General features: G+C 39.4%; 2 protein-coding genes across 2 annotated transcripts in view; both read right to left on the reverse strand.

Moving 5' to 3' along the window:
• Nucleotides 1-248: 248 nt before the first annotated feature.
• atp8b5b (ATPase phospholipid transporting 8B5b) lies at nucleotides 249-10,802 on the reverse strand. The gene is made up of 27 exons (XM_069677138.1): nucleotides 10,748-10,802; nucleotides 10,481-10,539; nucleotides 10,207-10,320; nucleotides 9,950-10,048; nucleotides 9,726-9,787; nucleotides 9,500-9,572; nucleotides 9,209-9,279; nucleotides 9,006-9,088; nucleotides 8,702-8,860; nucleotides 7,279-7,367; nucleotides 6,839-7,032; nucleotides 6,535-6,743; nucleotides 6,403-6,446; nucleotides 6,133-6,298; nucleotides 5,646-5,834; nucleotides 5,263-5,378; nucleotides 5,008-5,172; nucleotides 4,564-4,675; nucleotides 4,284-4,389; nucleotides 3,779-3,929; nucleotides 3,240-3,423; nucleotides 2,912-3,135; nucleotides 2,362-2,445; nucleotides 1,964-2,209; nucleotides 1,725-1,863; nucleotides 1,377-1,507; nucleotides 249-533 (listed from the first exon to the last, which is right to left on the reverse strand). The coding sequence occupies exons 1-27, from the start codon at nucleotides 10,800-10,802 to the stop codon at nucleotides 249-251; spliced, it is 3,609 nt and encodes a 1,202-aa protein (XP_069533239.1).
• A 7,602-nt stretch (nucleotides 10,803-18,404) lies between these two features.
• The window catches only part of LOC138605025 (protein unc-13 homolog B-like), a 51,094-nt gene continuing 46,776 nt past the window's right edge, over nucleotides 18,405-22,722 (reverse strand). Inside the window, exons 35-38 of the mRNA XM_069677094.1 lie at nucleotides 22,147-22,294; nucleotides 21,582-21,671; nucleotides 21,292-21,451; nucleotides 18,405-20,684 (exon numbers count right to left, since the gene is read on the reverse strand). Coding sequence (XP_069533195.1) covers nucleotides 20,405-20,684; nucleotides 21,292-21,451; nucleotides 21,582-21,671; nucleotides 22,147-22,294 — 678 coding nt within the window. The 3' untranslated portion in view covers nucleotides 18,405-20,404. The remainder of the gene's footprint in view (nucleotides 20,685-21,291; nucleotides 21,452-21,581; nucleotides 21,672-22,146; nucleotides 22,295-22,722) is intronic.

The following is a 22,722-nucleotide window of genomic DNA, read 5'->3' on the forward strand; positions in this document are numbered from 1 at the left end:
AGCAGTGAGAAGAGAGGGATTTATAAACTCTCCATGTTAGTGCGTTGTTAGGTCATGTACACTTTACATCTTGTAAAGACAAGGCTTTGATTCACTGTATGCAAGATGAACTGAAATAAATCAAAAACTGTAACCAAGCGCTGCTTTGTTCAGACTCAGTTCACTTTACCCTGTTCATCCTCTTATAAGCGTGAGCTAGACTTCAATATAAAACCTTGTTATGCTGCTTCCACGCTCTTTGTAGTGGTTTAGTCCTTGCGTACCTCCTGTGACGGTCTCTGTGACTCCTCCCCCTCCTCAGCGATGGTGCGGTAGTGCTGTGGCTGATTCTCAGCAAAAGGAGAGTCTGTTTGGGAGAACAGGACTGGTCGAGTCCTCAGGGGTAGTTTCAGCAGGAACCTCCGAGATGTTACCAGATCACCGTAACCCTGGGTGTGTGAGAAGGCGTAGCCAGACCGACGGGTGCTGATACGCCGGCGAGGTTTGCGTGGTGCAGGAGCTGGCAGTTCCTCCTTCCGCACCTTTTGTCTCACCTAGATAAAGGATAATGGGACAAGCCTTTCATGTAGACTTCTTAATATCAGTACAATTACTCATTCAGGACATTTTATTAAAATTACTTCACACAGCTCATTACAATTATGATAAAGTCTAGCATTACACAGTATCTACTGGCTTGTATAACAAATCATATATCAAATATAGCTGAAATGTTAATAATTGTGTGACCTTAGGGGCTCTGTAGCGAAATATCAGATGGATGGGAGCACAAACAAAGTCCTAGTCATTTTTAAACTTGAACTTGGCAAAATGCTCATTTTAACCTCATTTTAAGCTATGATGCTAGCTTGCTAATTTTGCTGTTTTAAATACAGCACACTTAAGTTAGTTTGTAAAAATAAATGTTATACTTACTAACTCAAGTTACTGTGACTTCCTCAAAGATAACAACATTAAAATATTTTGATATGTAGGACTCTGGCATAAATGCATAGTTGTAGCTTGTAGTTATTGCCATGCCACTAAGTGCTAAGTAGGTTTATGTCTGTTTACGAATTATACAGAGCAGCAGTCATTAAAAACATGCCATTTAAAGTTCAGATACTTATTTAATTGTTGTCAGTAATACTCTACTTTTACAAACAAATCATTGTTTTTTGTAAAACAATGTTATCATTTCAAATTCCTAATATAATAACAGTTTTTAGTTCAATCTGTGATAGTCATCCTTCTTTTATGATTTTGCTGTCTTGTCATGTTCTCAAATGTACCCAACTTATCAGAAGGCCAAACTGTAAGAACAACGTCAGAAGGAATAATTTAAATGGCAAAATCTCTTAATTTATAGAGTATACGGATGTCATGTGTTGTCTCACCTTGTCATTGATGGTGGGCTGAAGCTGAATGAGAATAAATCGGAAAGCAACAACAGGCAGAATGCAGAGGAGGGAAGTCAGGAATATGGTCAACCACACGTTAGGCTGGTTCAGAGAGTTTCTTGCTGTGCCTGCAGTTCAAGAAACATCAGACCAGCAGTCAGAACCACACATTATAAAGGTTTATTATCATACTTTAGCAATCCGCTTCCCATCTTTTATTGATTACAGTTGCTGTGTTATGAACAGTATTAACAATCAGACTGCATCTGCTTTCAAAGGACTAAGATTTTAAGGTTTGTGCACCCACCACCCCTCTGCCTTCAATAAAGCACTGAATGTACTCACCAACGAAGGGGAAAATGGAGGTGAAGATGAGGAACATTCCGTTGCTGTACATGGTGAAGGTGATGGCAAAGTAAGCAGCCAGACTGCCCCATACAAAAAACTGGTTCACTGCTGTCCAGTAATGGGTGTCAAGACACAGCTGCAAATGTCATGTGAGAAAAATGATGAGCATATTCATTCAGAAAGTATTTTTGTAATGGTAGGTGCAAGCTGGTTTTGGCGATGACTACTGTACTCACCTGTATGTTCATCACAACCAGCAGACATGTCTGTGCCAATAAAGCAAAGGACTGATAGTCTGCGATGTCTTTGCCGTCATCTCTGACTGTGTCCTGCATGGCAGCCCATGGGATGAAGAAGAGGATGAGGGAGCTGTAGCAGCTGTGCATCATACAGCGCACAAAGGCCTTTTTACTGAAGTACAGGTTCAACTGGCCTGGAGAGTAAAGTTGAGGGTACTGGAAGCTCCAGCGGTCGTTCACATCCTACAGAAGCAGAGGATTAGAGAAAGGCCTAGAGCATACAGATGCCAGAGTGTGAACTAATGATAAATAAAATGTTATAATTCCCCCAAAAAGTTCCATTTAAGTTCTGGAGTTATTTCAAGCCAATGACTTATTTTCCCTTTAACACATACCTGGTCAAAGAGGCTCATGCCAAGGACAGGAAGAGCTGTGTAAACCAGGTTGTACAAGGTGATGAACCACTCGTCATACACAGTCTATGACAAAGAACAACAAAGAAAATATAATCTATTCAGCATTAGTATGTATTTACTTGAGTAAGAAGTTATAGATTATTTTAAATGTTGGTTTTATGATGAAAAAGGGCCTCTCACATTTAATTTGTGCATATCAAGCTTAACTGTTGAGTTATTTTGTATGTAATTTAATACTTAAATGAAAACATTATATTAGTATTTGTTGGAACTGTGTCCATGAGAGCCATTATTATAATTGTAAGCTTTTCCCTGAAAATTGCAATAAATGTACACTTCTGTACTGTGTTGATGTGAACATACTGTATTTTCTATGTTCATCTTAATAAATAAATAAATAAACGTTTCAATCACATCATCTTGAGGGACTATATCATTTAATATCAAAGCCAACGTTAAAATTGAAAGAGATTCCCGTCTTTTTTTTGCATTAAATGTAACCAAAGTGTGTTCTGGTGCATGTCCTTACCTGCGCAGAGAAGCCGCAGAAAAAGGCGTACCAGAAATGCACAAAGGTGAAGGTGAAGTTCTTGTAAAAGAAATATCGTAGGAACTTGCACATGCGTAGGTAAGACCAGCGGCCGTGCACCAGCAGGAGGCGCTGAAGGTAACGGAACTGGGCAAAGGAGTAGTCGCTGGAGAGTACTGCCTGCATGCCCTCCTGACCGCTGATGCCAACACCAATATGAGCAGCTGATAGACAAATAGAAAAGGGAAGCTGCTGTATGTTTTTACTGCAAATACAACTCACTGGTCTTTGTGGATCTTTTTATGCCATCTGAGTTGAATGAGCTTACCCTTGATCATGCTGACATCATTGGCCCCATCCCCAATAGCCAGAGTTACGGCCTGCTTGTATTTCTTGACCAGCTGAACCACCTGGGCCTTCTGCAGCGGGGTGACCCTGCAGCAAATCACTGTCTGACACATACAAGCTGTTCTCAGCAGCTCCAGCTGCAAGTTCTTCTCCAGAGCAAAGGCCTGAGGATGCAAAGCAAGAATGGATTACAAGCCAAACTCTGACCAAGTCCCCCTGACACAATGCTTCCCCTGTGAAAACATTTAACCAGACACCAAAATGAACTTCTAGTGAGGAATAGTTGGTTTTAATGGTAGAGACATTTAAATATGTTAAGACAAAAAAATGTATAATCGGCCTGTAAATTGCCAATATGTATGTTTTTGATTGTAAACTATAACCCTACGCCAGCCAAATGATCTAAAAGACCTCCAGTAGGACTTTGTCTGAATATGGGACATAAAGAGAGAAAGCCTACATTATTATTAAGAGATTAAGCATCTACTGACAATAGTAGTGTGACTGAAAAACCCTTACCAGACTGTGTCCATTTATAATTAGGGCATATTCTCCATCCACCTTTTCATCCTGCACATTCTCAGTCTTCTTAAGCCAAAACAGGCCTGCGCGAGATTGTATCACTTCTGGCTCATCTGCAGCTTCTGGACACATTTTCCTTCTTGCATTCCTGAAAACAAGGGGATGGACAAGGGGATGGTTGCATTTTTAAAAAGTTATTTTTTTCTGAATGTCTTTTTTTACTATATTATTTTTTAAATGCTGTTACATAAGCTGCAATTGTTAGCATGTCCAGCTTACTAGCTATTACATCCAGAACTTACTGAGCAAAGGCAAGCAGCATGCTATAGCTAACTTTATTTCATGTCTTTGTTATATTATATCATATATGTAGCCATCATCTACATATGTAACACTAGTTTACAGAAGATGGCTCAGCATTAAAAAGGCAAGGCTATTCAGTTCTTGTCAATGATCAGCAGACACTACATATGTTGCAGTTAATTGTTTCTGGCTGACTTACTGTAGCTCCTCTTTGACTCCTTCAGCTGTATTGGCTCCTACAATGAAAATCTCCTTCATCTCCTCTCTCAGCATGTTGCAGGAATAGCCAATATTTTCTGCTGTCTCTGTTTTAAAACATACATATTTACAGTTACTGTGATGCAATAAGGCTGTAAAACATGTCAAACATTCACTCCCTGACTCTGCATACATTTACACATTACAAACAAACAATGTTTAGAGGTCTTGTGAATTGAAAAATTGAGTGAAAAATTGTGTGATGTGTGTGTGACACTTACCCTGTTTATCCCCAGTCAACACCCAGATTTTGATGTCAGCTTTGGCCAGTTGCTCTATGGTCTGTGGCACCCCATCCTGCAGCTTGTCCTCCACTGCTGTTGCTCCCAAAAGCTAAAATCCACAGAGCACAGGGTGGTTATGTTGACAGCTTATATTCTGTGATAAATAACATTTCAGTGTTGTAAGCTAGAGTTTAAAAGACATGCTTGTTTTTATATCTTTAGTACACTTAAAATCACCTAAACCACATGCGACCACTTAAGTCTGCACAATAAATCTTTTAGACTTTCTGAGGGAGTGTTTCATCTATTCTTCTCCGAAGCAGCCACCTATACTACCAGCCAAGAAACTAACCAGACAGTTTTTGAATTATTATTATTTTTGAATTACAATTAATCTTTTATTAACACTGTGTTGACATTTTTTTTAGCTTATAGACTAACCAGCATGTCTTTCTCCATCTCCTCATAAAGTTCATCAAGTCTCTCCTCTCTGCCGTCCATTGCGGTGCTGGCCTCATGGTGGCGCCGTTTCCAGTCCTCCATATAACTCTCATCCAAGTCCTTGTAGGCCAGAGCCAGCGTACGGAGGCCGTCCCCTGCATACTCCTGTTTTGGTTGGTCAGTTCAAAGAAGTTCTGATTAATTTTCACAATTTATTTATAGATAGGAAAACAAAGTTCCAAACCCATCACTCACATTGAGGTGTTCTGTGGTAACTTCTTTTAGCTTGTTACAAGAGGGGTGAAGTCTTTCGAAGATGATGGTGTCTGCTCCTTTGCAGAATAGAGTCATCTTGCCATCGGGACAACGTACTGGAAATCATGGAGGAAGTTGTTGAGTGAGGTCAGATTCAAGAGGTTTGACACATAAACCTGTAGCTAAGATAATTTCTGAATTTTCTGCATTTACAATGCTTTGAGCAACTGACAAGAAATCTCAGTTATCAGAGGATCCTTGACTGATTTTTAAATGTAATGATTTCAGAACGTACAGCATGATAGCTAGGATTTCAACCATGCAGGTAAAATAAAACTAAGTTTGATGGATTAAATGAAGAAAATTCTCCAGTATTACTTTACCTATGACTGACATTCTCTTGCGCACATTATTGAAGTCAAGGACAGCCAGGAGTTCATAGGTCACTTGTTTGCCCATCTCCCAGGCTGTAATGGTCTCTGGTGTGCGTGAGCGGAACACAAACCCAAAGTTTCTTGCTGCTGTCACCAGAGCACCCTCATCCGGAGACTGAGCCTGATAGAAAAGCTCCCCTGCCAGAAGATAAAGATAACAAGAGAGCAAAGGAAGATAGTAGTAGTTTCAAAAGTAATACTTCCTTAAAATAACAATTAGGTTTGGAATTTGGTTGCATCGTTTATTTTTTTAAGTTTTAAGGCAGAAAAATATATTGGAGTATCAAAGGAGTATCTGTATTATTCAGGACTGATTATGATTTCATACAAAACCAATTTAAAAAACGGAAACAACACAAGTAATGTAATTATTCTATTTAAATAATTGCAACCAATTGCAAAGTAGTCATAAAGATGTCCATAAGAGGACGCTCACCCTCTTTCTTTTCCTCAGGCATGACTGTGTGGCACAGAGCCAGCAAGCGGAAGAAGGCCTGAGCCTCGGGGTTTCCCTCTCTCACCGTCTTCACCAGAGTGTGGTCATGAAAGGTGAACTTTGGATCTGCCAGCTGGTTCCAGGAGAAGTCCACTCTCTCTGTCTTCTGCAAAAGAAAAGAAGCAGGGAAAAGAAACAGAAGAGTTGGAGACATTCCTACGTTACACACAGTTCCTAAAAATACACAATGTATGAGAATTCTTCTCTGACCTCTGTTATTTCCACCCTTTGTCCAGAAAAGTCCAACAGCTCCCCTGAATGAAAGAGAAAAACAGTCAATCATTCAGCCATGCTGCTGTTTATATTGACATCAGTTGTTTTTATATAAGCAGAGATGCTGACCATAAGCTTTCCCATTGATGGAGCACTTGTTAAAAGTCATAATGTTCTGCGTCAGGGTGCCCGTCTTGTCGCTGAAGATGTATTTGATCTGGCCAAGCTCCTCGTTCAGCGTGGTGGTCCTTGCCTGGGCAGGTGTGTCACTTTTGGGGTAATACATCTTCCTATCCCAGTCAATGTAGAAGCTGTTCCCCAAGCGGATGATCTCCACACTGATAGGCAGTATGCAAAAATAACTACTTTGGCTCTTTACTTCACAATACCTCTTTGCTTTCTGATTTTGTAATGTTTCTACGCTAGAATGTACCTGACATAGAGGGAAATGGGCACCACTGTGTTGAGGACAATGACATAGGACCAGAAGGAGAGGAAGGATGATAAAGCGGCATTAACTCCTGGTTCACGAGGGAGGAAGACCGTGAACACTGAGCCCTCCCTCACCTCCCAGATTGCATTTCCGATGGCAAGAACGGTGCACATAGACGCCAGGAAACCAAAGATCTGACAGATTTAAGATAACACACATCACACTTCAAACACATATAGCATTATTAATATGAGTACATTGAAAAATAGATCTGCATTTTACAAATGAATGCCCATATGAAAGTACATGAGTGAAGTCATGTTGGGTTGAATTAATAGAAAAGCATTTCAAGTAACAAACTCCTCTGATGTCAGTTAAATGTGTAACAAATTTAAGGTCAACAGCTTAAGTGTTTGTGTTTGCATGGACAACTAACTCACACACAACACCAGGACATTCATCAGGTGGTCAATACTCGTCCTCTTGAATGTTGTCTTTCCACTGTTCTGCATCAACTTGGTGTCAGGACCTGGAACGGTTCAATCTCTTGTTTACATACAGTAACAATCCCACAGAAATAGGCAGGCCTTTCAGCATGAAGTAAAACCTGCCTTTGATATGCCATCAATACTATGTAATGTTCAATGTAAGAGTTTGTGATTTATTATACAGCACTGTGACTTTCTTTTTCTGAACACATGTTCTCCACATCCTTACTTGCTAATGCTAATGCTTGCTTTTTAAGTGTTTGATAGATAATTTGCACTCAATAAAACTTTCTTTTGGTTTCTTTCATTTCTTTCAGGTTATTTCTTTTTCTTCACGCAGTTGAACATGCTTGTGGATTCAGGATTTAACTGACACTTCTTATCAATAAAAAGTCCAATATTAACTAAGGCATATAAAATGCTGTCGTAAATTGAATACAGGTTGGTCATTTACTAAGTTTGAAGCAATGAATTCATATAACACAGCGTTACAACAGCTTGTAGTCATTGTAGAGTCATTGTTTTACTTACCATTATTGCCATTATCCACGCACAATTCATTGCTTGCTGTTTTTTAACTGTTGTGTTATGTCGAACTTTGTTTTAATCGGTCTTGTCTTGTACGTGTGTGTTGCTCATTTACCATAACAGTAAAAAATGAAACACATCTAACACCTTACAACAGCCAAAGTTTAGCAGATTGTAGTCGAGTTAATCAGCCTTCTTTCCAGTTTTGCCTTACATTAGTCAGTTGTGTGTCAGCACGAGCGCCCTCTGCTGGGCCCCTGCAGACTTGAGAGTTGAGCCCCAAACTTAACAGCAAACTGTATTTTTTTTTTACCAGATTCTGTGGTTATTCATATGTTGCCAGAATAAATACAGAGGATGACAAATTAAAGGGAAATAAATTAATAAATATCAAGTTGAATGCAGATGCTTCCACACTGTTGCCCTGCACAGTAGCCTTCAATGAAACAATTATCATTCAATCATATTTTGTGATATTTATGAGGCTGAGTTTGCCGAGTTGAATTAATATCAAGATGATGAGAAGACAATTAATTAATTAATTAATTAATACTTATTTAGGGATGTAGACGTCTTGGCGCTTTATTGTGTAGCTTAATGTGAAAGCCATGACAACTAAATGCCTTTGGGAGAGCACCATGAAAATACCAAATGCTGGAATATCTTTGAAAACAATGACGTTTCATCCCTGTAGTATAGTTCCAGATTATAAAATCAATATCAAGGCTTAGCTGTTCTGTGGGTATGTAGGGAACAAACCCCTAGTGTTGGTGCTCCCTCTGATTTGCCATCTGTCTGTATGGGGTTCCTCCTTTATAACTCAACACTTCAGCTGGTGAGAGTTTACCTCCAAAAATGACCAGACCGAAGCACCACTCAGTGTTCCTCAGGGTGCATCCTCTAAGTAGCACCTTGTCATTGTCCAAAGCGTAGGTTTGTTGGTTCACAGTCAGGGTTCCTTTGAACTTGTCGAGACGGTTGTTGGGAGGCTCAGATCGCACTTCACCTGACAGGGACAGAGGCTAGAAGTTAGCAAACATACTGTAAGCAGTACACAAGGTAAGGTGAAATTATGTGGAATTATATGATTGTTGGGATGCTTTTTTTTTGCTCCAAATGTCTGTGTTAACTGTTGTTTTTCATCTACTCACCATTGAAACCAGCAAGTGCGTCAATGCTGCCTCCCATCTCTCCAGTTACAGTCAGGGCCTGTTTCACCTTCAGATTGGTTTCACTGGGCGAGACAAGAGGACATGAGAAGGACGTTACTGAAGGGAAATCCAAGACAGGGCGAGACACCAGCGGTCAGCTATGCACGCACGCACAAATGCACACAAACTGACTGGATACTCACCCATCTAATTCAGCTGTTTCTACATAAACCAGATTGAGAGGCTCACTGCTGGACAGCAACAGAAGGTCTGCCTAAGAATGAAAGCATTTATTACAACACAGCCAACTGAAAGTTTCAAAGAGAATACGATGAGGAAACTTTGTCTTGGACTCTGTGCGGCTGTTGTTATGACTGAAAGCATCAAATTTTATAGAATAGCAATACACTATAAAAAGCCCTTATGCACACGCAGTTTACATTTCTCTGCAATTACACAAATGAATTACTTTATTAAAGGATCACCATACTTACTGTGACAAATTGATTATTCTCCAGTTTGATAATGTCTCCAACCTGAACATCCATCCATTTTTCATTTTTCAGTCTGTCAGAAAAATGAAAATATATTACATACAATAAAATCACAACACTGCACGAAACATCTCACAAAACATCAAACTTTTTCACAGCTACATATTTGTATTGGTCCATTTATGAATCATAATTTATAAATTAGTTTTTATCTTAAATGACTCACTCTCCATCGATCAGGACGCTCACGATGCGGTTATTCACTTGATTGTCGCTTTTGTGTCTGTTCTAATCAGATGATACAGGATAAAGAGAAAACAGTGAGTGTTAAATCATAATGTTTACTTTAGTTCCTTGTTTTCTGTCTTCATATTTCCCCTTTAGTAGTTAGTTAGTTAGTTGGTTGTACTGTGTTTCAGTTTGTGCCAATATACTAAAATTTCAGCTTACAAAGTCATCGCTGGCATCTTTTACAGCTGTCATAGACAGCACCAAAAGAAGGGGGACAGCCGTAGTGAACCAGGAGAGAGAGGAGACTTGTGGGATAAGCTGTGAATAACACAAAACACACACACACACACACACACACACACACACACACACACACACACACACACACGTTTTAAATGCTCTTCATTTCTTCATGAATATTTTGTGGATAACATTCATAACAATCAATGCATCCATTTTTGCCACTAAATATGTACCTGAAGGACCATGAGGAAGAGGAAGTAGGCATTGGCAAGCCTCCGGAACTGCTCAAAGAGGTTGAGTGGCAGGAAGGTGAAAATGTTGTATTTAGACGTCTTGATGGCATTGTTCTGGAGTACAGGAAAGGGACACACAGATGTAACAAAAGAATTATGATGCAACATGACTGGAAATATCATTTCTTTGAGGACACAACCGTCACCAACTATATCCTCCTCATCTCACCTTATCTGGTGCAAATACACAGGAAGTTTTTGTGTCTATACTTACGGCATAGAGGTAAGACAGATTGAAAGGCCTGTCGTTTGCCCGCAAGCGTCTCTCCTCCTCTGTAAAAATAAGAGGAAGAGAGGGATGGAGATGTTGCAGCAGCATTTAAAGGACAGTGTCTGTGTCACTTTAATTGCCAAGTATAACATGTGCATGTAAAAGTATTGGTACTATCAATCTACTGACTCCTCCTGACAGAATTTAAGAAATGTAAAGACATACAGTCACTTAAAATATTATGTTCAGTTAGTGTGCATCAGATCTCACCTCTCTTTTCCTCTTTTCCACACAACTGGCCAAAGTATGACGTGACCAACCCCATCTTTAGCTCAGTTTCTCCATATTTCACACCTACAGAGAGAACATGTGTATACTTAAAACAGTTATGTACAGCTAGTGAAGCATAGGGCCATTTCTTTGCAGTCAGACCACACTGAGATGGCAACAGAAAGGGGAAGCTGTGACAAAAGTGAGGGGGAACCAGTTTATTATGGAAGGTCATGTTTGTCTATCTATAAACTGCAAATATGCAGGTATTGGCAGGGAAAATTAATGATCGCCTTTTTCTAAAAGTAGAGATCTGCTGAAATACAGTCATAGAGAACAAATGAAAATGAGGGCAGGATTAAAACAAAGGAAAATATATTTAGCCCTTGATGAAATCCCAGTGATTTGTCCAGTCTTTACTTGTATTATCAACATTTTATTGTGTGATTAGTGAATGTAATCAACAAACTAATGCTGCAGATCGTCAATTTAGTTCTTATTTTTCACAAATAAGCTAAGCCAATGCCAAGTACAGTGTACATACAGTACATATATAATTTATGTCCTGATATTTTGATAACCAAAGCCATTACAGCTGTAGTTTTTGGTCAGGAAAACTGTAAAAGCGTGTCTAGAAAATGAAACTGAACCTCAACTCTCACCTGTTTTGACCGCTTTGAATCACATTCTGACTTTCAGACAAGATAGGCTTTCAGCAATATACTCCCTGGTTTGTTCTTACAGCCAAAAATGAAGAAATTTAGGACATATTTCTGAGGATTACTACATACATTTAAAGATAACATGAATTGTAAGTAAGAAAACAAGTCACATGCACAAATCTTCTTTGAGGTAATATCTATACATCCTTGATTCTTTATCTGTGCTGCAGAGCTGTAAAGGTATCTAGCCGCTCCCTTCTTAACCTTTTGTACCTGAGAAAGATCTCTGGCAGATAATCCATAAACACCAAGATTGAGATAGCGATATGACCCTGAACATTTGACTACCGTAACATTAAATTCACAGTAGAAAACAATTTTTTTCTCATATTTGTGGTTTTCCTACTGCCGATATTTACCAAATTGTAACCGGAAGGATATGAAACGCCCACACTGAAATTCAACACTATACTCTGCTGCTGAGCAATTTCCTGGTTTGTATTGGTGTAAAGTTTAGAAAACCAAAGCAAGCTCCATACTAGGAGGAAACCAAAAGGCTTGGTTTGGGATGTTTGACTCATTCTGTTGATGTTCCAATACACTGAAATATCTATGAAGTTCATGTGAATCTGAAGTGACTGAACCAGCAGGCCTTGACTTTGTATATAAGGCCTGTGTAAAAGTGCTATTTTCCCAATGCTAGAAAGCAAATGAAAACTACATACCTCAAACAAAAATGAAAGTTCTTTTGTCCTTTAAGTTCCACGTACGCATAGACACTGGACCATAGGGCCAAAAACAAAAAAGGGAAAATATTACAAGCTTTAGTCCCGCCCTTTGCCTCCTCAGATAAAGTAAAACCAATCCCTTTTCTGTTGTCTTCCTGGATGTCCAGGCACCACCGAGTCGCAGGTAAGGAAAGAAGTTCAACTGAGGCCTCCAGCTGGATGAAAGACACGCGGGATGGACGAAAGGTGAAGTGGTGTAGTGGTGAGAGAAGCACCTACAGTAGAGGTTTCAAGTTCATGCAGGAAGAGCTGTGACCCCCCTATGCCTAACAGCTCAGGGCCTGAGCAAACAGTGCAATGATCTTTGGACCTGGATGGTGAGACAGGGAGGAGTGGAGGGGCAGTAAAACAACAGTACAGGTGGATGGCTCCAGCCATTCAGGACTAACATTAGGGTTGTGATCTGTGCTGTCAGTTCAGCTTTGAAACACACCCTGTGATGGGTGCGCATGATCAAAATGAGGGCATCTTTCTCACATTTTTATATCTCCTTTATTCCAATTCACTTTGAGTGTCTTTTAAAGGTGGACAAAGAAAACACAATTCATACATTACTGTAGGAAAAATATTTTTTTATGACTAACTTGAGTTTGGCAACTAAATATTGCGACTTCATGACTGGTATGCACATCCAGGTGCTTTCAGAAATTGAATTTAATACCTGGACTCCAACAAAGAGGAGCACTGTGTTGTCCAGGGGACCTGACTAGGGGGGCGTGAACCGTTTGCTAAATTAGTTATTGTGTGTGTGTGTGTGTGTGTGTGTGTGTGTGTGTGCGTGCGTGCGTGCGTGTGTGCGTGTGTGCGTGCGTGCATGTGCTAGCTTTTTGCCTGCAACCACACAGACAATAATGCTTCCTTCATGTATGCACAGATAAGCATGCACAGAGACAAACAAAATGGTACAACTGACTTCAAGAAACACTTGATAACGTTTTATGGATCGATTTCCAGACATTCAATGAAAATTTGAATGCTCTGAAACGTAAACAAAAGGAAATACTGCAATTTCCATCATGGAAAATGTAAGGTTTGAACACTTTGACCATCTTTAATGTGTTTACTGTAATGATGCACGCTGTCTCAACTGGACTGAACCGGATCTATTCATTCACAAGCGCATGCAATCTTTCTATATGTCTGATACATAATTTATTACAAATCAACAAACTCCCAGGTGGGACACACTGTGATAATCTGAATGTAAAAACTATAAATCTTTAAAAGAGTAAGAAAATACATTTAGAAATAAAAAGTGGAACACATAAAGTTCAAATGTTGAAATATGAAGAAAATATAAATAAGCGCTTATGAGAATTTTCACTTATTGTCGTATTTATGTGTTGATTCACTTCTGTATGTTTTTATTTTATTTATTCCAAAAATATATTTAGGGGTTTTTGATTCATACTACAGTTAAGTCAATTCATCTTTTTTTAATGTAAAAATGTCAATTAGTTATTTAGTTATGATTCCTTTTTTTTGTTTTTATTCTGTGGCCTTTTGTTTGCAATTTTTTGATGATCTTAGCTGTCAATCAACTGGCTTTGGGCCTCTTCCTGCCAAGGTTTTAAATAAAATGTAAATAAAATAATTATAATAGGTAGACTATATAAAAAAATTACATATTCATATGCATACAATAAATCAAAATATACAGTATATTATGAATATATAAATGAATATTAAGTAAAACTAGAAAATGCAATTTCTTAAGAAATTGCGGTGTGAATGCTGTCTGCTGAATAGCTTACGCTAATCTGCTAATGCTGCGCTTGAATGATGAATGAATAGAAGTATGAAAGATGTGTAAGGTGATGAGAGTGAGTCTGGAGGTGAGGAAGAGGACTGAGGAGGTGATGAGGACAATGGAGGAGTTTAAAATGGAAGACCAGCCTTGAAAAATGCTTGAGAGACTGTTCAAATTTATGTCCTGTGTGTGTGTGTGTATGGGCCTTTCTCAAAACCCAAGAATGAAAAGAACGGACTTGTGTTCTCCAGAGACCGTTCTTGCGAGTTGTTCTTGGAAGAATGAACTCACAAGCTCACAAGCACACAAACACTGTTGACTGTTTGAGACGATGCGTTCTTCCGGGTGTTGCGCAATACCTCCGGCCGGCAGAGACACAGCCTGCGGAGCTCCAAAGTCAGGTTTTAACACCCAAAATCGGTATTGTGTTCAGCCTATCCTAAGCACATCTGATTACAACTGTACATCAACAATTACATGTCTATTGATAACAATAAAGCGAGAGTCGCCTCCATACTGCCTCTGTTGTTTATTGTTATTGTTGTCCAAAGTGCTGCACAGTGGCGGGAAAAACAATCATTGCAGTCTATTGTCTGAGTTATTTAAACTGTAAGGCACTGTGTTAAGATCAGAGATGGACCGGGCATTGTTGGCTGTTACTGTCGGTATTCTTCACCTGGAGGCGGAGGAGGAGGCTGCTGAGCTGAGGAGGCAAATTGAAGAGAGAAGAGCGAGCAGGAGGAGGAGGAGGACGGAACGGCAGCGAGCTATTATAGCGTTTGTTTTACGCTATGTACGTTATTTGAAAGATAAGCTAACTCAGCCCTTAACTTTGATGACAATGGACAATAAAAAAGACAACGCGGTAGATGGATAAGCTAAATGTTTACAACTGAATAGCGCCGTTCTCCCAGAACAGTTCAGCATTGCTACTGTAGGCCTGCCCCTCTGTTAACATACTGATATGATCGCATGATATTCAGTCAAGACAATTTGATACTCTTAGGAGCCTCAGTGTGACCTTGTCACGAACTGCTGATGGATAACACTAAAGAAATGGGATTTCTTTTTATACAGTCTCATTTCAGTAGGGGACAGTTAAATAACATAGCATAAAACAAATAACTTTACACTCTGTATACTTACTAAACATCACATTGACATTTTCAGAAATGTGTCAGATATGCTTTGAGCTATTAATCTAGTGGTTCATTAGTATAGCCCATTACTTATTGAACTGAGTGGGATAACAGAATTGCTGAAAATGTGTAATGACAGACTGACACATGCATACATATAAATACACTTTACATAACAAAATATTTATCACAACAATGGGATCAATTCATGATCAAATAGAGTTAATTTAAAATAAATAGATAAATGACTACAAATCAATGTTTGTAGATTTGGAGAAGAGTAAACAATTAATATTTGCTTTCTTAAAACAGGATCAAACTCCACTTCAGAGGTATGCACAATTGAACAGACATGTGCCAATCCTCTGCATGTTCCTCTCTGAGGCTGACCCCAAACCAGCCTTTAGGCTCTCCAGGGACACCATCACGATACTGGTCCAAATGTTGCCTCAAATGAAGCCACACGGATGGAGTTGTGACATTGAGGTGGCCGTCCGTCTGTACTGGCTGGCATGTGGCACCTCGTACAGAGTCACAGCAGACATATTTGCTGTGTCGAGAGCAACAGTGGGCAGGATAGTCCATCATGTAGTGGGGGAGATGATGGCCATCATTCACAGGGTCATCCATTTCCCCAAGCCAGAAGAGATGGAGGAGGTGGGGGCAGGCTTTGCTCACCTGGCTGGCCATGAGGCCTTCCACTGTGCTGCTGGTGCAATTGATGGGTGCCACATCAGAATCCTCCCACCTGCTGAACAAAAAAAGTGCTACTTCAACCGAAAGCTCCTCCCTTCAGTTATACTTCAGGGTGTGTGTGACAGCAAGGGCAAATTTCTGGACACCTACGGCAACACTGGATCGGTCCATGATGCACTTGTCCTTCGAAGATCTCCGATGTACAAGCAGTCCCTCTATCCACCAGCAGGCTTTTTTCTCCTTGGGGACGGGGGTTATCCATGCCTGCAGCATCCCGTCACCATCATGACACCATACCGCCAGCCTGTAGCAGGTAACAATACAAAACAATACAATACAATACACAGAGTAAATATTTTTATCACAGTACTTACTTTGGATATGAAGCATTACATAGATATTATGTAACCTGTATTTCAATCATCAGGCCAAGTTGAAGCACGCTTTAGCAAGCACCATGCCAAGGCCAGGAACATTGTTGAGCCAGCTTTCGGCATGCTGAAAACCCGCTGGAGGGCCATCTTCCTTAGGGCTCTGGAGATTCGGCCTCTATTTGCCCCCAAAGTTATAGCTGCGTGTTGCATCCTCCACAACCTCTGTCTGTCGGCCGGGGATATCTTGGAGGAAGACGAGGACGAGGACGAGGACGAGGACGAGGACGAGCAGCAGGAACCCCCCGAGGAAGAGGATCAGGGGAACGTTCCCGATGATGATCAGGAGTTGTCTGGAAATAATCTCCGTGCAAGACTTGCTGCTCATGTTTCCGCCCCTGCAGAGCAGCCTGCATGTCTGCAGGAGCATGATTACAGCTAAGGGGCTAACCCAATGGTTAAAGTCCAGTGAAGGCTGCAAAATGAAATGTTAGAAATTGTTATTGTTATCCTCACTACATTTAAATGAATACCTGTTTTCTGTTTTGTAATTGTATCGACATATAAATTGTAAATGTAGATGATTGTGTATAATGTTATTAACTGTTCTTTAACACGATGACAGAAAAAGTAAAGTATGTAAAGTAAAATAAATGTTCTAACTATGTAGCAGATGTCATTAAAGAAGAAATAATTGTTGTGACCACAATAATAACCTGCATGTTGCCACTTTGTCTTACTGTTCATCCAGCATAAAACTACTCCTCAATTTCAAATATATTTATTGTAGTAACAGACAAACACTCCAAAAGAACTTAGAAAATGCAATATTAACAAAACAATAACGAACCTGATTTGATTTAACTATTTACATAACATAACTTATTTACAACTTATCTACAAGCTTCTCAAACTGGGACAAGTATCTCTCTGCCCTGTCCGCAGCCTGTCTCTCCCTGGCCTCCTCTCTTGCAACTGCCTGCCGCTCTCTCTCCTTGTCCCTCTCTGCCTGCTCCTTTAAAAAGTCTAGGACAGCCTCACTGGGTCTCTTCCTTGGCCTCCTCCTGAGTTGTTCTTGCTCTTCAGGAGGGGCAGAGGACGGGGAGGTGACAACACCACCTGCAGTGGCAGTCAAATTTGCTGCAACTACCAGGGGTGGACTTATTGAGTGCTGCCCCTGGAGTGCAGCATCCATTAACGGGTACCACTGCCAGGTGGCAGCAGTCACCCCGACCGCCTCCACCTCTTTCCCTGTCGAAAGATCCCTAAGCTCCTATAAAAATAATATTGATGAATAAGGTGAAATGTATTGTTGCACATATGTTCGAATCCAAAAATGTTGGCTTTTAAGTTTTGTGTAATATGTGTGAATGTAGGTGTAAACATCAGTCCATGTGTAGGTACTTTACAACAGTAGTTTCAAGATTCAATAACTAAGGAAGCAGAAAAGGCGATGCTACAAATATTGTGAAACTGCAGAATTTGATTGCAGCTTTGTAGTTTAGTTTGAGCCCACTTAATGTTTTGTCAATTTCGTTGTTGCCCATTGCACCTGTATAATTAAGCTCACCCACTTGTCTAATACTGTAATATTAACTTATACAACCTGGCTTTGCTGAGATTCAGTCACAATGATGGGTTACCTTGTATTTCTCCTTCAGGTTGTTCCACTTTTTCATGGACTGTCTGGCAGTGACAGACAGTCCTGATATGTTCACAAAGACTCTAGAAAGCAAAAATGATAATATAAATGAGAAATATAAAACAAAATAATTACAATTCGCATAATAATAATGCACCTTGGGGGCTATACAAATACAAACTGACTAGACTTACTCATTTTCATATCATAAACAGCATACATGTCACGTTTTCTATCTATTCAGCCTGTCACTAGTACTTTGCAATGCTTAAAACTATGCTATGTATGTATGCATCATGAATGTATATATCATGTCTATTCAGCATTCACCATAGCAGAGCTTTACAATAGCTACTTGGCTTATTTGTGACACAAGCAAAACCCAGCAAATGTCCAATAACAGCATACAAACACAGACATCCTACTCCTACGCTTTTAGCATTCACACCAATCATATTTGAACCAAATTCATGAGACTGAAAAGTCCAATTAAAAGCTGCAGTCACTGTCATAGTATACTATAAAAAAAAAAAAAGCAGAGACACATTTATAGATGCTTCTCAAATACTTTATACAAAATTCTATAATTGGAATGTTTACATAGTGACAACACAAAGAAAACAGCACAAAAATGCAGTTACTATGAGTGGTTAACAGTTGTTATGATTTTGTGATAGTGCAAGGGTTAACAAATTTACAAAATAAAGAAATACAAAATGTTTTAAAGTGAACAATTGCAACTTGGCACAAGGAACGTGTATATAACAGTTGGCTATGAAACATTTTCCCTCTCAAACCAATAGTAAAATTTATTAACAAGGGTTAATGGACTCCTTTCTACAGGCTGTGAACTGTTAAAAAATATGCTCATAAAACAGCAATATCCATCCTTCATTAAGAGAAACGCTTTAATATTCTTCCATCATTAATTAACAAATTCACTGGCACAAATCTCAATGTAAATACACCTCTGTCCAGAAAACTGAAACATATCTTACATTACAGTGATTGACATCATTTTAACTTATTGAAGAAGATTAAGGGAAACATTTATAAAACATCAGAGGGAACACAACACAAATATAACAGATGGCAAAAGAAACCCAGTCTAAATGTACTGACTACGTCTGCAACAGCATCAAAGATAAAAAGTACAAAATAGAAGGAGCATTACTTGGAAAACTTATTTGACATCATCATGGGGAAAGTATTGGCTGATCCTCATTAGATTAAAAAAATGTTAAAAAGATAAACATATTTAGTTGGTTTTTCACCAAAGTAAGGCCACTCATACAAGAGTAGAAGAAAACAGTAGGAAGATATACTGTATGTAAACCATGAGTAATTCTACACTCCTGATAGACTCAGCAGCTCACACGTTCATGTTCAAATGTTCAGATATCCTTTTTGGAAGAAAAAGATGTAACCTGAAAGTTCAACATGGAATGTTTCTAAACAATAAATGAAAAATTCTCATAGACAACTATGACTATCTTAAATCAAGGAAACAAGTCGTCAACTTTGTTTGTAATTTTGTAACATAACTAACTCATAACTCTGTGCAAAATTCTGAGCAACCCACATCTGTTCATAGCGATATACAACATATTCAATCATGGTCTTTGAAAAGCACAGGCAAGAATAAATATGTATAAAAAATAAATAAAATGGCTGAGCCATCATGGTTATTCTAGGCCACACAAGCCAAGAGTTGTTGATGGAGCTGATAAATAAATATGGCCAAAATAGGGTTCACCTTTAACATACAGAGCTAATGGGAAACAGGAATGATGTAACATGGCAAGGCACACATTTAACTGAACAATCCTTTAAATTAAGGGGTCAAATCAAGGGTTATTTGTTTGAGTACCTTCTTTTGAAATATCAGCTGCACAAGATCAGCTTGTGAAACCAGTACAATAATTCATCAACATCACTTCCACTCTATTCCAAATGTTTACAACCATAACATTACAACGGTCTCCAAGTTACCTGTTATTTATTCAAAACCATGCACTATTTTTCACATTGACTCAAACCATCACAGTGGAGATACAGAAAAGAGTATTAGAAAGACTTTTCCATTTCACACATTCACAGTTTGCTGAGTGTAAGGCATCAAACATATTGCCATGGTTTGAAGGGTTCAGGTGGGGTTATTGCACAACAACACTGGGGAGGTGTAGGGACATGTGTGGCCCTCCAGTGGGGCCTGGCATCCTCATGTTCCCTTGAGGCTGTGGCATTGAACTGATGAGGAAAGAGGTTAAAAAAAGGTTTACTTGTCACTTCCTGTTGAAACAGCTGGTGAGAGTGAAGGTTGAGTGAGCTCGTGTCTAAGTGGTTGTTTGTAGCTCTGTGAATAATGTGACACAGAAAGGGATAGTTTGTCAAAATGAACGTGGCAGTGTGCCCGTCTGCTTGGTAAGGCGAAACTAAACAGTCAACAGCAGCTAAGACACATCAAAGGACTAAGAAAAGAGTCCACTTGGCCATCAACGGAAAATTATTCCCTGCTTTTTGACAAGATTGTAACATGAGATCCTTCTCATTGCGAAATTAGGAAACCTTCCTTCCTTATGTCTGTCTCTCTCCCTCTCCAGCTCTGCTCATCTGCCCTCCTCAGCCGAACGAGTCTCTGATTTGACTTTCACAAATTCCTTAGCCACGTCATCGTTGGAGCGCTGGGAGAGGATTCGCATGGCGGTAAGGCCTGTGTCGTCCATGTGGATGCGTTGGCCCAGAGGACACCAGCATGCGCAGTTGCCCTTGATGTCTCTCAATTTCATCACAGTCAAGCCAACGACTCTGTCGGCACGGCCAAAGCAGTAATCTTTGACACAGACTTGCAGCTCATAGCACTCAAAGCCCTCCTGGTTACCCAGAACGCTGTGGAGACAGAACACAGGTGTTTGAGCATTCAGCATTACAGCATCCCATCAACACGACAGTCATTTTAATGCTGCACTAGCTGAAAATCCTTACAAAATAAAACTGTTTGAATGAATGTTAAGAAAGGCCATTAACAATTTCTCAGAAGCAATTAGTCACAAATAGAGTTTCGACCAGATAATGTTTGGCATTTTGAATATTGTTTCTGTCCTTTGAAATGTACCGAAACCATAATCAAATAGTAAATAGTTAATTTCCCTTTTATAAAAAATTGATTAATTGACTAATCGTAACAGCTTTAGAATGACATTGGTGAATATAAATAACATATATATAACATTGGTGATGTTCAATCTATAGGTCTAACCAATTTTTCTCATGTAGGTGTAAATGTGGAAAACACACTGTACTTGTAAATAGATATGATGTGAAGACAGAAACTATTAAAACTACATAGCATCTCATGCTGAAAATAATAATGGACAAAAAAAACCATAAAATGAAAGTAAGGTCCAGTTGTCAACGTAAGCTAAAAGTTTTTAAAAGGTTGTTTTAACTATTTCATATTCTATTAAGAACACATGTACAGCTGTTGAGTACGTACAAATGGAAGGTCTCATTGAACTTGGGAGACCAGCTGTTGTTCTTGGATTTGGTCTGAAATTTCCGTTTCTTGTCGCTGAGGTTAGGCCCGATCATGGTGATCTCCACAAATGGTCGAAACATGCCAGACGTCTGCCATTTTAAATCATTGGCTCCAATGACTAAATATGCAAAAACACAACAACATGTAAGAACGCGGACAAACAGTGGAAGAGAGGTTTATAATCAGATTAGAACATTTGACTAAAAACAGAACATATTTAGCACCATGTTGTGAAAACTCTGACAGACCTTTGGCGGTAACTTTTCTATCCCCCTTTGCAGGATTGTGCAGCTCCATCTGGACGGACACCTCACCTATTGGCTTGTCTATGCCTGCACCTGGTTTAAAGCACAACCAGAAACATGAATTAGTTTACAATTGGCCTGACAAAAGTGTCAACGTGTGAAGAGGATACACAGGGAGAGGCAGGGTTAGGGCTAACCTACCCACCTTTGTGGCAAAGCTAAAGGGGCAAAAGGAGAGCAGGTGGGGAAAAGGAGGAATACTGGTGGATGATGTAAATGAAACCTACCCCTGCTAGGCTGTATTTTTTCATTAGGAGTAAACCTAATACCCTTTCCATTGTGCACTGGCACAGAGGCAGCACAGGAGATAAAGAGAACACAGCAATAACATGTCAATGAATTCCAACATCAAGAACACTATCAACACACAAAAAACATGTGCAAACCTTAATGAGGTAGTATTCAGGGGAAAAAACTATTGCACATGATGCCCTCTGCTGGGCTACAGTGGGAAATGCTTTCTCTCTTAACCCTCCTAGATGTATCATTAGGCAGTGCTCTGAACTACCTTGTGCATGTTGAGTGGTCACAAAGGTTTTGATGAGTGTGTCTGTTGTTTGAGTGTAAAGGGACAGAGCGTGGCGTAGTGAGGATAACTCAGGGCTCTTCTCCAGGTATGCCTTCTTCAGCCCACTGCCTCCTGCATGGAAGTATTGCTGCAAGAAACAGAGGGTGAGTGAGCAGAGGTTTTCTATATTTTGGTAAAATATTTAAACCAAGCCTGTTTGTTTGAGATGCTTTGGAAGTTTTTTAATAAATGTGGAAGTGGCCGTTGGTTCAATGAACTAAACAGACACCAGCAGCTTCCCAAGTAAAAAGGTTGGACCATTTACACTTGTGATAAACGATCATAGTATTTCCTTGTGATTACTATAGAGCCAAAACTAGGTTTAATAACGGCAGTAACATCAATTGAACATTTCTCCAAAATTCCCTGGCTGGATTACACATCGTGTTTTTTTTAATTTGCCCCACTAAATTTATTTATTATTTTATTTATTATTTTATTTAACCTTTTCCTGATAATCTATGGTGAAAAGTTGCTAACATTACATTCTAGGTTACTTGATTAATGTATGAAAAG

This window comes from Semicossyphus pulcher, unplaced genomic scaffold, assembly GCF_022749685.1.
Source record: "Semicossyphus pulcher isolate SPU_LCO1_2020_fin unplaced genomic scaffold, fSemPul1.0.p SCAF_28, whole genome shotgun sequence".
Classification (NCBI taxonomy): domain Eukaryota; kingdom Metazoa; phylum Chordata; class Actinopteri; order Labriformes; family Labridae; genus Semicossyphus; species Semicossyphus pulcher.